The 17,094-nt window shown below is 42.4% G+C and overlaps 1 protein-coding gene across 1 annotated transcript in view; it reads left to right on the top strand.

Moving 5' to 3' along the window:
* LOC106599303 (contactin-associated protein-like 2) overlaps positions 1-17,094 on the top strand; it is a 61,524-nt gene that overhangs the window by 10,913 nt on the left and 33,517 nt on the right. The window contains exons 2-10 of the mRNA XM_014190466.3: positions 1,483-1,593; positions 3,815-4,008; positions 5,187-5,334; positions 6,504-6,707; positions 7,157-7,341; positions 10,238-10,381; positions 11,590-11,848; positions 12,139-12,288; positions 12,941-13,103. Coding sequence (XP_014045941.1) covers positions 1,483-1,593; positions 3,815-4,008; positions 5,187-5,334; positions 6,504-6,707; positions 7,157-7,341; positions 10,238-10,381; positions 11,590-11,848; positions 12,139-12,288; positions 12,941-13,103 — 1,558 coding nt within the window. The remainder of the gene's footprint in view (positions 1-1,482; positions 1,594-3,814; positions 4,009-5,186; positions 5,335-6,503; positions 6,708-7,156; positions 7,342-10,237; positions 10,382-11,589; positions 11,849-12,138; positions 12,289-12,940; positions 13,104-17,094) is intronic.

Genomic DNA, 17,094 nt, shown 5'->3' on the forward strand with positions numbered 1-17,094 from the left:
GCACACAGGCGATGAGTAAAATTCCATCAACACTCAACAGATGACAAATCTGGTGTGAAGAAAACATCCTAATGCCACAGCTACAGTATCGTGAATAACGTTCTCCTTGCACTTTCAAGTGATTCTCTCAAAAAGTTGTTGACAAAATGTGTCTTGGAAAGTAGTGGGTTATTTTCTGACAATGTTTTTCAACGCTCTTGTCTGATTTCTTGGGTCTTAGAAAGTGTTTGTTGCGTTGATACCTTATTTTCTGTTGTGAGGCGCTACATTCCCTCTTCACCTGTCAAAATACAAAGAGCAAATGACTTGTTTGTTTGTTCTTTCATGTTTCCATCAAATAGCAAGCGTTCCTTCTTTGTCAGTCAGGGCAGACACGTTGATAGAAGCAATTTTCTGTTAAATGTTATTCGAGGCAAATGAAGGGATAGTAACAAACAATCTATGTAACTCAGTAGGTACTCAGCTGTCCAGCAACATTATTAATGCAGGTGATTCAGTTCCCCACAATCACGTTGGTCCAATGTTCACTGGTCATTTCATAGTCTGTGATTGCACAGGGAAATATTGACACAATTCCTGCGTGTTATTTACCAAGCAGTTTGTTTGGGTGTATAGGGAAACCTCAGGAATTGTTATACAGAGGAGTTATACAGCTAGTTCTTCTAGATCAAGTTATCTGGTAGGAGGTAGCTACATCATTAAAGGTAGTGAGGGCGCTGTGTAACCTTTCCTGAAGTCCACACAGTTGTTTTTGAAGTCTATAAAATGTATCTGGCTTATGGCTACAGATTCAAGAGTGCTAATTGACTTTTGGAAATGATGTTGACCTCCTCAGCTCCATTTAAACATGAGTGGTGCGTGTTGATTTGGAGGCCTCTTGTTAATTAGATTGTGGAGAGTGTGAAGAGAGTTTTGAAATGCAGCCCCGAATTCTAACCCTTGACCTCTGTAGCCAAGCAAGACTGAGTCATCAGCACAAATTGCAATAAGAGTCTGTTGGAGTCTATGGAAAGTTATTCATTAAGATTGAGTGTGTCTATCAATCAAGATCAAAAGTGTCTACCAGGAACATAACAGGCTGAAGGTTAGATGCTACGCTATTCATGTATTGCTATTGATGTGTTCAATAATAACCAAAATGGTCAGGAACCCAGACAGAAATTGGCCTTGCCATATTCATTGGACAGACATATTGTACTTATACTGAATGGCATTTGGCTTCCAATCATTACCACCAAGGAACTGCTATTGAAGGGGTGTGAATGGGAAGACGTCTCATGGACGTCTCTCATAATGTCTCTCCAATACATATACTGCTCTCTGTCTATGTTTGAGCAGTATATGAAGTAATGTAAAATACAATTATAAGGAAGAAAATAACACTGAATCAAATAAATTGTTACAACATGCTGAAGTGTCATTGTATGGGACGATGACTCATTCTTCCCTTGTCTGTATCTTGTGTTTTGTGTTGCCCTCCAGGGAAATGTGATGAAGCGTTGGCCACACCACTCTCCCAGGCTGCTTTCACCAGCTCTTCAGTGTACTCCAGTGGATATGGGGCTGGATACGCAAAGCTCAACAGGAGAGGAGGTATTAACAACTAAAACCCTAAGCTTTTATTCTGATCATCTCTGGTGATTATTTTAAGCCGCAGTCTCATTCACTTCACTCACATATTGTTTGCCACATAGGAGCAGAGGATACTGATGTTTCTAAACTCAGCAAAAAAAGAAACGTCCTCTCACTGTCAACTGCATTTATTTTCAGCAAACTTAACGTGTAAATATTTGTATGAACATAATAAGATTCAACAACTGAGACATAAACTGAACAAGTTCCACAGACATGTGACTAACAGAAATGGAATAATGTGTCCCTGAACAAAGGGGGGGTCAAAATCAAAAGTAACATTCAGTATCTGGTGTGGCCACCAGCTGCATTAAGTACTGCAGTGTATCTCCTCCTCATGGACTGCACCAGATTTGCCAGTTCTTGCTGTGAGATGTTACCCCACTCTTCCACCGAGACACCTGTAAGTTCCCGGATATTTCTGGGGGGAATGTTCCTAGCCCTCACCCTCCGGTCCAACAGGTCCCAGACGTTGAGATCCGGGCTCTTCGCTGGCCATGGCAGAACACTGACATTGCTGTTTTGCAGGAAATCACGCACAGAACGAGCAGTATGGCTGGTGGCATTGTCATGCTGGAGGGTCATGTCAGGATGAGCCTGCCGGAAGGGGACCACATGAGGGAGGAGGATGTTTTCCCTGTAACGCACAGCGTTGAGATTGCCTGCAATGACAACAAGCTCAGTCCGATGATGCTGTGACACACCACCCCAGACCATGACGGACCCTCCACCTCCAAATCAATCCCACTCCAGAGGCCTCGGTGTAACGCTCATTCCTTCGACGCTAAACGCAAATCAGACTATCAACCCTGGTGAGACAAAACCGTGACTCTTCAGTGAAGAGCACTTTTTGCCAGTCCTGTCTGGTCCAGCGACGGTGGGTTTGTGCCCATAGGCAACGTTGTTGCCGGTGATGTCTGGTGAGGACCTGCCTTACAACAGGCCTACAAGCCCTCAGTCCAGCCTCTCTCAGTCTATTGCGTACAGTTTGAGCACTGATGGAGGGATTGTGCCTTCCTGGTGTAACTCGGGCAGTTGTCCTTTACCTGTCCCGCAGGTGTGATGTTCAGATGTACCGATTTCTGTGCAGGTGTTGTTACACGTGGTCTGCCACTGCGAGGACGATCAGCTGTCCTTCCTGTCTCCCTGTAGCACTGTCTTAGGCGTCTCACAGTACGGACATTGCAATTTATTGCCCTGGCCACATCTTCAGTCCTCATGCCTCCCTACAGCATGCCTAAGGCACGTTCAAGCAGATGAGCAGGGACCCTGGGCATCTTTCTTTTGGTGTTTTTAAGAGTCAGTAGAAAGGCCTTATCTTGGTATCATATAGGAGGCCGTTCATCCCGCTGTCATCCATAGGGCGAGGTCAGTACAGGTGCATCAAAGCTGGGACCGAGAGACTGAAGAACAGCTTCTATCTCAAGGCCATCAGACTGTTCAACAGCCATCACTAACATTGAGTGGCTGCTGCCAACATACTGACTCAAATCTCTAGCCACTTTAATAATTAAAAATTGGATGTAATAAATGTATCACTAGCTACTTTAAACAATGCCATTTTATATAATGTTTACATACCCTACATTACTCATCTCATATGTATATACTGTACTCTATACCATCTACTGCATCTTGCCTATGCCGTTCGGCCATTGCTCATCCATATATTTTTATGTACATATTCTTATTCATTCCTTTACACTTGTGTGTATATAAGGTAGTTGTTATGAAATTGTTAGATTACTTGTTAGATATTACTGCATGGTCGGAACTAGAAGCAGAAGCATTTCGCTACACTCGCATTAACATCTGCTAACCATGTGTATGTGACAAATAAAATTTGGACCCTGTCTTTCAAAGATAATTCATAAAAATCCAAATTACTTCACATATCTTCATTGTAAAGGGCCCCATACTTGTTCAATGAACCATAAACAACTAATGAACATGCACCTGTGGAGCGGTCATTAAGACACTAACAGCTTACAGACGGTAGGCAATTAAGGTCACAGTTATGAAAACTTAGAACACTAAATCAAATCAAATGAAATCAAATTTTATTTGTCACATACACATGGTTAGCAGATGGAAGATACATGCAAATAAAATGATTTGCAAGTAGGTTAGAGTTGGCTATACAAGGTTATGGAGCTGGTGTAATTGTCTCTCTCAACCCTAGGTGCTGGAGGCTGGTCTCCTGTGGACACTGATCATTACCAGTGGCTGCAGATGGACCTGGGAACCAGGAAGCAGGTCACCTCCATCGCCACACAGGGCAGGTACAGCAGCTCTGATTGGACAATGCAATACAGACTCCTATACAGTGACACAGGAAGGAACTGGAGACCATATCTGCAAGATGGCAACATATGGGTGAGTCAATGATTTGAACCAAAGTGAAATAACAAAGTTTTTAGTTTAAAGAGAGAGGCGCATCTGTCCTTTCAAATTAGTCCATTAGACATTGGTGATGTATCAAAGAGGTACACTACATGGCCAAAAGTATGTGGACACCCCTTCAAATTAGTGGATTTGGCTATTTCAGCCACACCCGCTGCTGACAGGTGAATAAAATCGAGCACACAGACATGCAATTCCCATAGTCAAACATTGGCAGTATAATGGCCTTACTGAAGAGCTCAGTGACTTTCAACTATAAGTGATGTCATTGTGAAGTGGAAATGTCTTGGAGCAACAACGGTTCAACCACGGTAAGCCGCACAAGATCACAGAATGGGACCACCAAGTGCTGAAGCAGGTAGCGTGTAAAAATCGTCTGTCCTCGGTTGCAACACTCACTACCGAGTTCCATACTGCCTCTGGAAGCAACGTCAGCACAAGAACTGTTCATCGGGAGCTTCATGAAATGGGTTTCAATGGCCGAGCAGCCTAAGATCACCATGCGCAATGCCAAGCTCCGGCTGGAATGGTGTAAAGCTCACTGCCATTGAACTCTGGAGGAGTGGAAACGCGTCCTCTGGAGTGATGAATCATGCTTCACCATCTGGCAGTCCGAAGGACAAATTTGGGTTTGTTGGATGCTAGGAGAATGCTAACTGCCCCAATGCATAGTGCCAATCGTAAGGTTTGGTGGCGGAGGAATAATAGTCTGGGTCTGTTTTTCATGGTTCGGGCTAGGCCCCCGTCCCTAACGCTATAGCGTACAATGACATTGTAGACGATTCTGTGCGTCCAACTTTGTGGCAACAGTTTGGGTAAGGCCCTTTTCTGTTTCAGCATGACAATGCCCCTGTGCACTAAGCAAGGTCCATACAGAAATGGTTTGTCGAGATCGGTGTGGAAGAACTTGACTGGCCTGCACAGAGCCCTGATCTCAACCCCATCGAAAACCTTTGGGATGAATTGGAACGCAGAGTGCAAGCCAGGCCTAATTGCCCAACATCAGTCCGCAACCTCACTAATGCTCTTGTAGCTGAATTGAAGCAAGTCCACATACTTTTGGCCATGTAGTGTACCTACCCCATTAAAAAATGAAAAGTTAGGCTTCAGGATATGGAACCTAAATATCCGTTTTTTGTTTGCTTGCCCAGGCCTTTTCTGGCAACTCCAACAGTGAGAGTGTGGTCCGCCATGATCTGCAGCATGCAATCATAACGCGCTACGTGCGCATCATCCCACTGGAGTGGAGCGAAGAGGGGAGGATCGGCCTGCGAGTGGAGGTCTATGGCTGTTCTTACTGTGAGTGAATAGCAAACATCCATGCACAATCTCATGCTACTGTATTAGTTTATTGCAATCCTTTATTAACCAGAGAAATGGAACATGGAATCTCTGAACAAGGAACATGGAACAAGGAATCTCTGAACAAGGAGCATGGAACAAGGAATCTCTTTGAAAAGTTACTTTATTGTGTGCAGTTCAGATCATTTCTGTATGAAGAAAATATTAGAATAATCAGGTGTTGGCCAAAATGGGCTTAATTAATATGTAAGACTGAAGGTTTAATTATCTTGGTATCATATGTCATATTTGTCAGGGGAGCGTATTAATATGCTCAGTAAAATACATTAATTGAGTTGAAATAATTAGATTACTGCTCTCCATGCCAACAGCCAAATTCACAGCTACAGGTTTTTGATAGAGTAGGAGATAGAGAACAGCTGTTTACCTTGGCTGGTTTCTGTTGTTACCATATACCACAGAAAAACAAGCTTGACTGATCAATTCCCTCCTTCAATGCTTGTGCATACCACGCTTTAAAAATGTCACCAGCCACACAACCCTTTGCTGTAACCATCCTATGCTGTATTACACACTGTTGAATCTGAGAAACTTGTTTGCCCTAGTCCTTGACCAGTCCAGTTCCCCGTGGCACTTGTCCTTACTTACTGCATATACTCCATCCACAACCCTAAGATTGAACAGCAAATAGATGTAACCGAGCAGGGCCCTCTCCTGCCACCTCCCCGATAGGGCTGGCTTACAGGACTGTCAGTGTTCTGAGCGCCCTGACCGGTTAAATCAGGATAAAAAGATGAAAGCACCTTTGAAAGGAGAGAGTTGCCGCAGGGTGATATCACAATGCCGACATGCTGCTGTCTAGGCACGTAAGCTGGCACATCTCAACAGACAGAATAGTCTTTGCAGCCAGGGTTATATGTCTTAGAGCATTTGAGTAATTTCTCCCTCAGTTGTTCTGTTCCTCCAATTATAAAAAGAGAAATACGTATAAGCTGCCTCACTTTTTTACATTGCTTGTGATTGCAGTAGGTGATCTCTAAAGGACTTGTTTTTTCTTAACACCCCTCTAACACATCCTGTGAATAGCCTTGACATAGGATAGTAGAGGTACAGTAATTGAGAGGATATTAAGCTCTGTATCCTTTATCACCATTCGATGACCTCAGGGGCGGATGTGATCAACTTCGAAGGCCAGGGTGTGATCTCCTACCGCTTCAAGATGAAGAAGATGAAGATTTTGAAGGACGTCATCTCCCTGAAGTTTAAGACCACAGCCAGTAACGGTGTGCTCCTGCACGGGGAAGGACAGCAAGGAGACTATATCAGCTTGGAGCTGAAGAGATCCAAACTACTGCTCATGATCAACCTGGGTAATGGACCATTTCCAATCCTGTCTATGGTATACCTGTGTGCATCCAAAATGGCACCATATTCCATATTTAGTCCTCTACTTTTGACCAAATGTAGTGCACGATATAAGGAACTGGGTGCTTTTCGGGACGCACACCTAGTGTACTATAATCGCTAATAATTTAGCTTCTTATGGTAGCTACTTAGGTCAGTTGATGAAACTTGATAAAATTCCTGCATATTTCCTAATATGACTGGCCCTTATGCATTATGCATTATACATCTATTTCTTTTTGATGGATTTGAATATTGGTTGTTGTCAACAAGATAATTATTCATCACAGTAGCCTTCATAAATTAGAATTTGTACTATTTTTATCTCACTATGTCAGCCTGTTGTTTATAGGAACATTTTCCCCTTAAGCATTTTCTTAATAAAGTCGATCTGTTTATGTCTTGTAAACTTCAGGCAGCAATCAGTACGGCTCCATCCTCGGACACACCTCTGTGACAAGCGGAAGTTTATTGGATGATGACCACTGGCACTCCGTAATTATCGAGCGTTACCGACGGAATGTCAACTTTACCCTGGATCGCCACACACAGCACTTCCGCACCAATGGGGAATTTGATCATCTTGACCTGGACTATGAGGTAGGCTACAGTTATGTTGGATATTGTCTTAGTGATTCCTCTCCTCGCATCCCTCCCTATCAGGGTTGTGGTCATTTCAATTTCAATTCCAGTCAAATCAGGAAGTACACTGAAATTCCAATTCTCTTCAATGTTTTAGGAAAAATCTGGAATTGGAATTTTGTTTACTTTTTGAATTGACTGGAATTGGAATGGAATTGACCCCAACCCTGGATTATATATAGTTATATTGTACTGTATATATTGTCTTAGTTCATTTCGTAATCCCTTCCTATAGAGTTGGATGTGTTGTCTATGTTCCTCCCTTTGCATCCCTCCCTACATTATATAGTTGTATTGTATACAGTGGGGTCGAAATTATTGACACCATTGATAAAGATGCAAAAATGACTATAAAATAAATACTTCAAATACTGAGCTATATTGTATGCTCTGAAAATGTATATTATTTTAAACTAATACAACTGCTCAGAGAAGGGATTTTGTTTAACGAGTAATTATTGACATCTCTGTTTTCAATACCATTCAATACTTCACCTTGCGAGGATAACGGCATTGAGCCTTTTTCTAAAATGTTTTATGAGTTGGAGAACACATTGGGAGGATATTAGACCATTCCTCCATACAGAATCCTTCCAGATCCTTGATATCTTTCGCCTGTGCTTACGGACTGCCCTGTTCAATTCAAACCACTGGTTTTCAAAGGGTTTCAAGTCTGGAGACTGAATTAGCCATTGCAAAATGTAGATTTTATGGCCAATTAACAATTTCTTTGTGGATATTGATGTGTGCTTGGGGCTATTGCATTGCTTTAAGATCCATTTGAGGCCAAGTTTCAGCCTCCTGTCAGAGGCAACCAGGTTTTTGGCTTAAATGTCCTGGTACTGGGTAAAGTTCATGAAGCTGTTGACCTTAACAAGGGCCCCAGGATAATAGTTACAACTGAAAACAGTTTGCATAATGTATACCAGATGTGATTAAGTACTATCTATCCAGATGTAATATATATCAATACATATATATTTGCTATGTAACTACTGTGTGAAAAAAAGTGCTATGTATGTCAAATGTGTGTAGAATGTACACTACTGTTCAAAAGTTTGGGGTCACTTAGAAATGTCCTTGTTTTTGAAAGAAAAGCTATTTTTTTGTCCATTAAAATAACATCAAAATGATCATAAATACAGTGTCGACATTGTTCATGTTGTAAATGACTATTGTAGCTGGAAACAGCAGATTTTTTTATGGAATATCTACATAGGCGTACAGAGGCCCATTATCAGCAACAATCACTCCTGTGTTCCAATGGCACGTTGTGTTAGCTAATCCAAGTTGATCATTTTAAAAGGCTAATTGATCATTACTAAACCCTTTTGCAATTATGTTAGCACAGCTGAAAACTGTTGTGCTGATTTGGATTAGCTAACACAACATGCCATTGGAACACAGGAGTGATGGTTGCTGATAATGGGCCTCTACGCCTATGTAGATATTCCTTTAAAAAATCTGCCGTTTCCAGCTACAATAGTAATTTACAACATTAACAATGTCTACGCTGTATTTCTGATCAATTTGATGTAATTTTAATGGACAAAAAAATGTGCTTTTCTTTGAAAAACAAGGACATTTCTAAGTGTCCCCAAACTTTTGAACAGTAGTGTACATGTAACAAAAAAGAAAAAGCTGTAAAAACCAAGTTAATTTTGTCCTCCAAAGAGGGGGGTGGTGGATGGAAGCAAAATAGACCTTTAACATCAAAGATCCACCACCATATTTTACAGTAGGTATGGGGTTCTTTTCTGCTCATGTATTCTAATTTCGACACCAAACCCACCACTAGAAATCTACTTTCTTGTCATCCAACAAATGTAAACGGCTGGAGTTTGCTAAACGGCATTGGCATGGATTGGAACTGGTGCTTTGGTCTGATGTCATGAAAATAGAGCTCTTTGGCCAAAAACCTGGTTGCCTCTGCCAGGATGAAACTTGGCCACAAGTAGATCTTCCAGCAAACAAGAGCCCCAAGCACACATCAAATACCACAAAGAAGTGGTTAATTGGCCACAAAATCAACATTTTGCAATGGCCATCTCAGTCTCCGTAATGATCTAAGATCCCTCCCAATGTGTTTTCCAACTCATTAAACATTTTAGAAAACGGCTCAGTGCCATTATCCTCGTAAGGTGCGGTTTTGAAAGTTATTAAAAACAGGGTTGTCAATCATTTTGATCCCTACCTTTTGGAGGGAAAAAAGTATTACTTGTTAAACACAATATTTTTCTCAGAGAAATTGTATTTGTATAAAATAATATATTTTCGCAATTTCTTTGGCATAAACTATAGCTCAGTGTTTTAATTATTTTTTACAGTCGTTTTTGCTAAACTTCATAAAGGGTGTCAATAATTTCTGACCACACTGTATATTGCTTATTCTCTTCATCCCTACATATGTATTGTATATTGTCCTGGTTATTTTCCTCACATCCCGCCCTATCTCTATGAGAGTTCCTGTGAGTCATGTTACTCGGAAGTCTGTGTGAAGATGTGTTAGTTCACGGATGCCAAGTCAGAGCAAGCACTCTGTACTGCGGCTCCCCTGTGATTACAGAACTTAACTTTTAGGTTTGTCTGTGTAATTATCAATGTGCGATACTGAAGGAAATTACTTTGCCTCCGAAAGGAAGGAGAGGGAAAAAACACAACACCATACACTCATTATAAAGTGGAGATTAATGCAATCAGGCACAAGCGAAAACCAATATATTCCCTGAAGGGATATATGCTGCTGTATTGATTTGATTCAAAGCAACAAATGGCTCTGAGATGTGGCTCCTGCTGCCGAGCCTCTTCAACTAAAACTTGACCCCATTTCCTCTTCTCCTTCTGTGTCCTCCAGATCAGCTTTGGAGGCATGCCTGTCTCTGCCAAGCCCAGCTCGGGAGGCAGGGAGAACTTTGTTGGTTGCATGGAGGGCATCACCTACAACGGAGATAACATTACCAACCTGGTCAAGAGAAAGAAAATTGATACTTCAAGTTTTGTAAGAACATTTATGTTATTTTTTGTATACCTGAGTGCCATTTTTACCACTTGGTTTGTGATTCACTAGTATACCTTGAAAACATAAACGGTAGGAACAGCCAGGTATTTGTGATTACCTATTTGGAAAGGCCAGTGACGCAACACCTCACTTCAATACAATTCAATATAAGGCGCTAATAAAACAGGCTTTAGTGCTTCTATAAATCACACTCCTAGAAAAGAAGTTGATATCTAGAACCTAAAATGGTTCTTTGGCTGTCCCCATAGGAGACCCATTTGAAGAACCATTTTTGGTTCCAGGTAGAACTCTTTTGGGTTCCATGAAGAACTCTTTCCACAGAGGGTTCTACATAGAACCCAAAGGGGTTCTACTTGAAACCAAAAAGGGTTATCCTATGGGGACAGCCGAACCCTTTTTTCTATGAGTGCAGAAGTGAAGAAACTCTTACCTTGTGCTGATGATGTCGGAAAACAAATACATTTCTTAGAAGTCATATGCTGAATAAAACAGTAGTCTATGCAATGGGATTGAACCCAATAAATGTGTCAAGCTTCAGAAGCCCTCAGCATAGGGTTTAAAGCAATTACTGCTCTGTTGTCAATGGTGTGTGATGGTGTGTGAGTCATTACTGTGCTAAAGTATGGATCTAACCATTGTTATTGATTTCACTTCTTATGTGCCTCTTAGCCTTGTTTTTTTTTCTGTGAGCAAATGGGTTTACCAAACTGTGGGATATCCACAAAGTTTCTTGGTGTTGGATTGCATGCTTTGCTTTCAGCACAAGTGGAGGGAGAAAGATCAGCTTTGATGAGGAGAGCAGACGAAAATGGTTTTAGTCAAGTGCTGTATGATGAGTGTTTTTCTGTGTTGGAAATAATGCAGGCGCTTGCATTTTCCAATGCATTAAACCCCAGCATTTACATCTAAAAAGCACTTCAGGTTTCTGATGTATCTCTTATGCAAAATATATGCTAACCAGAGGAGGCTGCTGGAAAGAGTTATAGGAGGATGGGCTCATTGTAATGGCTGGAATGGAATAAATGGCTCATTACAATGAGCCTGTCCTCCTATAGCTCCTCCCACCAGCCTCCACTGATGCTAACTATATTTATATGGTTGTGCTAATGTCTTGAGTTGAAATCAAGAGGGAAAGCTGCCTTGACTTGTATAACTGTTTGCTGTCATACTTTCTATCCCCCTTACAGAGGAACCTGACGTTCTCCTGCAGCGAGACGCACTCCTTCCCCGTGTTCTTCAATGCCACCAGCTTCCTGCGTCTCCCGGGGCTGCAGGACAGCGACACCCTGTCGGTCAGCCTGTCCTTTCGGACGTGGAACCCCAGCGGCCTGCTCTTCTACACGGCCCTGGCTGATGGCGTGGTGGAGGTGGGCCTCACCGAGGGAAAAGTCACCGTCTACATCAACGTCGCCCAGAAGAAAAACACACGTATAGACATCTCCTCCGGTATGGTCTAGTTAGTACGGCCATGCTGACTAATGCACTAAAGTAGACGTGTTCATTTAGCCCAAAGACCCTCCCCTCCCTTCGTTAATTCATTCTCTCTATCAATTTGGGGAGGCCCTCCCCATGAGGGTCTTCCGTAGCTGAAGCTCTGTCTGTTAGGCCCTGTGTTCTCAGTCTTTCTCAGAATTTCTAGTTGTTTTTCTGATGTTTCAGTAATTGCAGTTGTCTGCTCATCATCCACCTTGACTGATTCTTAATGGCATATTGTTCTGTCTGTGGTCACTGTTCAGGTTCGGGGCTCAATGACGGCCAGTGGCACAACGTCTACCTCCATGCCCTGGAGAACTACGCCATGCTGACCATTGATGGTGACGAGGCATCCACTGTCAGAACGGTCATTCCCATTCAGATCAGAACAGGGGGACAATACTACTTTGGAGGTACTTACAGAGATGGCTTATAACAGAGCCATATACATTTTTACATTTTTTAAAAAACATTTTAGTCATTTAGCAGATGCTCTTATCCAGAGCGACTTACAGTAGTGAATGCATACATTTCAATTCATTTCATACATTTTTTTCCCCCCCGTACTGGCGTTGCAAACACCATTGCAAACACCATGCTCTACCAACTGAGCCACAGGGAGGCTGTACATGTATCTCTGTACCGGTATAGGGCTCTGTTCTATAATGTATAAGCCCTTGTTATGGGCTTTGGCACATACTTATTCATTATTACATTTTCCTTAATTCAGTCTGAAAAACACTATTGTGATTTGTTGATTGCACATGGGTTTTTTTGTGTTTGATGGCAGGCTTTGTTATTAAATCCTCTTTTTGTTACTTTTGATTGGTTGCCTTTTTGTTGTCTTTGTGTTTTGATTGCCTTTGAAGTACTGTAGTTGCCTTTAAGAGGGTGTATTAAATATTGAATGAAAGCTCCATAATGTTTTAAACCAAAACACAATGCTCATATAATTAATGTTGCTTAATACATGAACTGTGCCTCAAAACTTTACTTTTCAAACAGAAAGTGCAGTCTTGATCATATGAAAAACTCTTGTACCTTTTTGCTGTTGTCCTCCTGTAGGCTACTTCCTGCGTACCAACACACCCCCTGCCCAGCGCTCCTTCCAGGGCTGTATGCAGCTGATCCACGTGGACGACCAGCTCGCTGACCTGGTGGCTGTAGAGCAAGGCAACATGGGAACCTTTGAGAATGTCAGCCTGGATATGTGTGCCATCATAGACAGGTAATATTTTATGCCATTTATACCATTCCCTTGCTGAGCTGACTTATTCAAACCAGACTTTTTTCTTTGCTGTTGATCATGAAAGTAAAAGTATAAACGTGTGCTATAACCTTACCTGAGGGGCTACCTGCTTCTTGGGCATGCGTCGCACTGTCTATTCACAAAGGCGGCATGGGTCCCACCAACTGCACCATCGTGTGGACCGAGAGGCTTTGTCTCTCAGTGAGAGGTGAGTATCGGGTATGAGTACGAAGACCAAGCAGGCGTCTCACACAGAGAAAATGAAAAGGAAAACGCCACACACTGCTGTTCATGCTCCCAGGTGATTTTATTGATACGTTTCGACCCCTTAGGTCTCACACAGGGACACAGCGAGAGGCGGGGATCAGCGGATCACACAAGGCTTTGCTATAGGATGTCTTAGTGTGCAATCTCTGTGTTCCTGCTGGTAAATGCACGCGTACGCAAGCACACAGCCACACAGGCGCACATCCCCAAAGCTAAGCTCATTAAAACCATGAAGTGGAAAAGCACTGCTCCTCCTGAGATATGGAAATGCAATTTCACCGAAAGGTTACTCAAAATATGGATATGCGCTAACATTCTTATCCGGATAAACTAATTAAATTCATTCTCACAGTATGTGGGTTCACTCCAACACATGGTTCTGGTTCATAAATGGAATCTTATCTCTGTTTCTTATTCTCCGCTAGTGATTAGGAGTCAAACTGTAGATCCCATTAATCCAACCTTATGTTCCGGAATTGTTAACGACACCGTTTGAAATGTCAGAGTAAGACATTTTCAGAAAAGTTAAAGACAGTCATGCGGATTTGTTTTCATCTTAAAGTTGGAATCCGTTGCGGTGAAACTGCCACGTCTGTTTGCGATATTACAAAGACATTACTTCAAACAACAAACACTGTTTGAGACAATCATTGCACATCACTGCACATGCAATAGAACAGCAGAGTGTTACGTTGCTCAAGGCTCATATCCTCCTTTTCAAAACCCAAACAATAATAAAAGAGCCTGTGACGCTGTTTCGCCTAATGCGGATCACAGCTTTACCATCAGAAGTCAAATCAAACTTGATTATTACTCTAGGGAGATTTGTGTAGTATATACGTATGATAGATCCATTTATGGTTGAATACTCTTGATGTGTGGTTCATTAGGCTTATGTATTATGGTAACGCTAATCCGATACACCAGATTTTCTCTCGCATTCAATAGGAATGTTTCCAACATCTCTGGCCTGTGCATATTTACAGAATTGTGGTGATGATATCCTCAGTCTCAACAATGCTACCGGGGGGAATTCACCTACCTTCAATTGGAACTTCATGTTACTACAGCCCTTTGATCACACCAGCAGGTTTAATGCTTTTAACGCTGGGCATCTGGGGAGACACTGTGACCGACACATAGGTGTAGGGGGTCCCCGCACTGGAAATGAAACAGTACAGTGATAAAGTGATAGACCCTACCATTCACCACACTGTGGTATCAAACATACAGTACCAGTCAAAGGTTTGGACACACCTACTCATTCCAGGGTTTTTCTTTATTTTTGTACTATTTTCTACATTGTAGAATAATAGTGAAGAAATCAGAACTATGAAATAACACATATGGAATCATGTAGTTACCAAAAAAGTGTTTAACAAATAAAAATACACTTAATATTTGAGATTCTTCAAAGTAGCCACCCTTTGCCTTGGTGACAGCTTTGCACATTCTTGGTATTCAGCCAGCTTCATGAGGTAGTCACCTGGAATGCATTTAAATGACAGGTGTGCCTTGTTAACAGTTAATTTGTGGAATTGCTTTCCTTAATGCGTTTGGACCTATCAGTTGTGTTGTGACAAGGTAGGGGCGGTATACAGAAGATAGCCCTATTTGGTAAAAGACCAAGTCCATATTATGGCAAGAACAGCTCAAATAAGCAAAGAGAAATGACAGTCCATCATTAATTTAACACAATACGGAAAATTTCAAGAATTTTTGAAGTTTCTTGAAGTGCCGTCGCAAAAACCATCAAGCGCTATGATGAAACTAGCTCTCATGAGGACCGCCACAGGAAAGGAAGACCCAGAGTTACCTCTGCTGCAGAGGATAAGTTCATTAGAGTTAACAGCACCTCAGATTGCAGTCCAAATAAATGCTTCACAGAGTTCAAGTAATAGACAGTAACACGTCTCAACATGAACTGTTTAGAGGAGACTTTGTGAATCAGGCCTTCAGGGTCGAATTTCTGCGAAAGAAAACACTACTAAAGGACACCAATAAGAAGAAGAGACTTGCTTGGGCCAAGAAACATGAGCAATGGACATTAGACTGGTGGAAATCTGTCCAATTTGAGATTATTTTGTTCCATTCGCGGTGCTTTTTTGAGATGTAGAGTAGGTGAACGGAGGATCTCTGCATGTGTGGTTCCCACCATGAAGCATGGAGGAGGAGGTGTGATGGTGTGAGGGTGCTTTGCTGGTGACGCTGTCTGTGATTTATTTAGAATTCAAGGCACATTTAACCAGCATGGCTACCACATCATTCTGCAGCGATACGCCATCCCATCTGGTTTGCGCTCAGTGGGACTAATATTTGTTTTTCAACAGGACAATGACCCAACAGACCTCCAAGCTGTGTAAGGGCTATTTGACCAGGAATGAGAGTGATGGAATGCTGCATCAGATGACCTGGTGTAATGTCTGCTTCCAACTCACACTCTCAAACACATAGATCCCCTGAACGCAGCTCACTTTCCAGCTCACACTCTCAAACACATAGATCCCCTGAATGCAGCTCACTTTCCAGCCCACTTTCCAGCTCACACTCTCAAACACATAGATCCCCTGAACGCAGCTCATTCTCCAGATCCCAATCACCTGAATTCTGATCACCTGTTCACAAACCTGGATGTAATTTACATACAGTATTTAGTTCAGTTCATTGCACCCATCATTGTGAGGTATTGCTTGTTTTTGTACGTGTTCTATTTGGAGCTCTGTTTATTTCCGTATTAATCCTCACGTGTATCGTAGTTTTTGGCCATCCTCACTAACGATGCCTTTTTGCCTATTCCCTGCCTGTACTTTTGCCTATCAGATTTCCTGTCATCAACCTCTTGCCTGATCTCCTGGACTACGATATTAGCCTTTTCCCTGCCTGTACTGTTACTTTTTTGGAGTCCCTATGTATGATCTTCTGCCTGCCCCTGGACCCAGCTACCTGCCTCCTCCTGTGTATGACCTTCTGCCTGCCCCTGGACCCAGCTACCTGCCTCCTCTTGTGTATGACCTTCTGCCTGCCCCTGGGCCCAGCTACCTGCCTCGTCCTGTGTATGACCTTCTTCCTGCACCTGGGCCCAGCTAACTGCCTCCTCCTGTGTATGACCTTCTGCCTGCCCCTGGATCCAGCTACCTGCCTCGTCCTGTGTATGACCTTCTGCCTGCCCCTGGGCCCAGCTAACTGCCTCCTCCTGTGTATGACCTTCTGCCTGCCCCTGGGCCCAGCTACATGCCTCCTCCTGTGTATGACCTTCTGCCTGCCCCTGGATCCAGCTACCTGCCTCCTCCTACGGTCCTTTACTAATAAACACCTGCTGCACCCTGAGCTTGAAACCAGCACTCTGTCTCCCATCGTACTCATTACACCTGGCCTCCACAATCACCCGACCTCAACCCAGTTGAGATTGTTTAGGATGAGTTGGACCGCAGAGTGAAGAATCTAGAATATAAAAAATATTTAGATATTTTTGGTTACTACGTGATTCCATATGTGTTATTTCATAGTTTTGATGTCTTCACTATTATTCTACAATGTAGAAAAAAGTCAAAATAAAGAAAAACCCTTGAATGAGTAGGTGTGTCCAAAGTTTTGACTGGTACTGTACATGGAAAAAAAGGTCACAAACCTCCTCACAGCTCTGCGGGTTGGCTGATTACTGTCACGACACAGAGACATCACAGTGATTTTTAACCCCCGTTGT

The sequence above is a fragment of the Salmo salar genome, chromosome 03 (genome assembly GCF_965601325.2).
Source record: "Salmo salar chromosome 03, fSalSal1, whole genome shotgun sequence".
Classification (NCBI taxonomy): domain Eukaryota; kingdom Metazoa; phylum Chordata; class Actinopteri; order Salmoniformes; family Salmonidae; genus Salmo; species Salmo salar.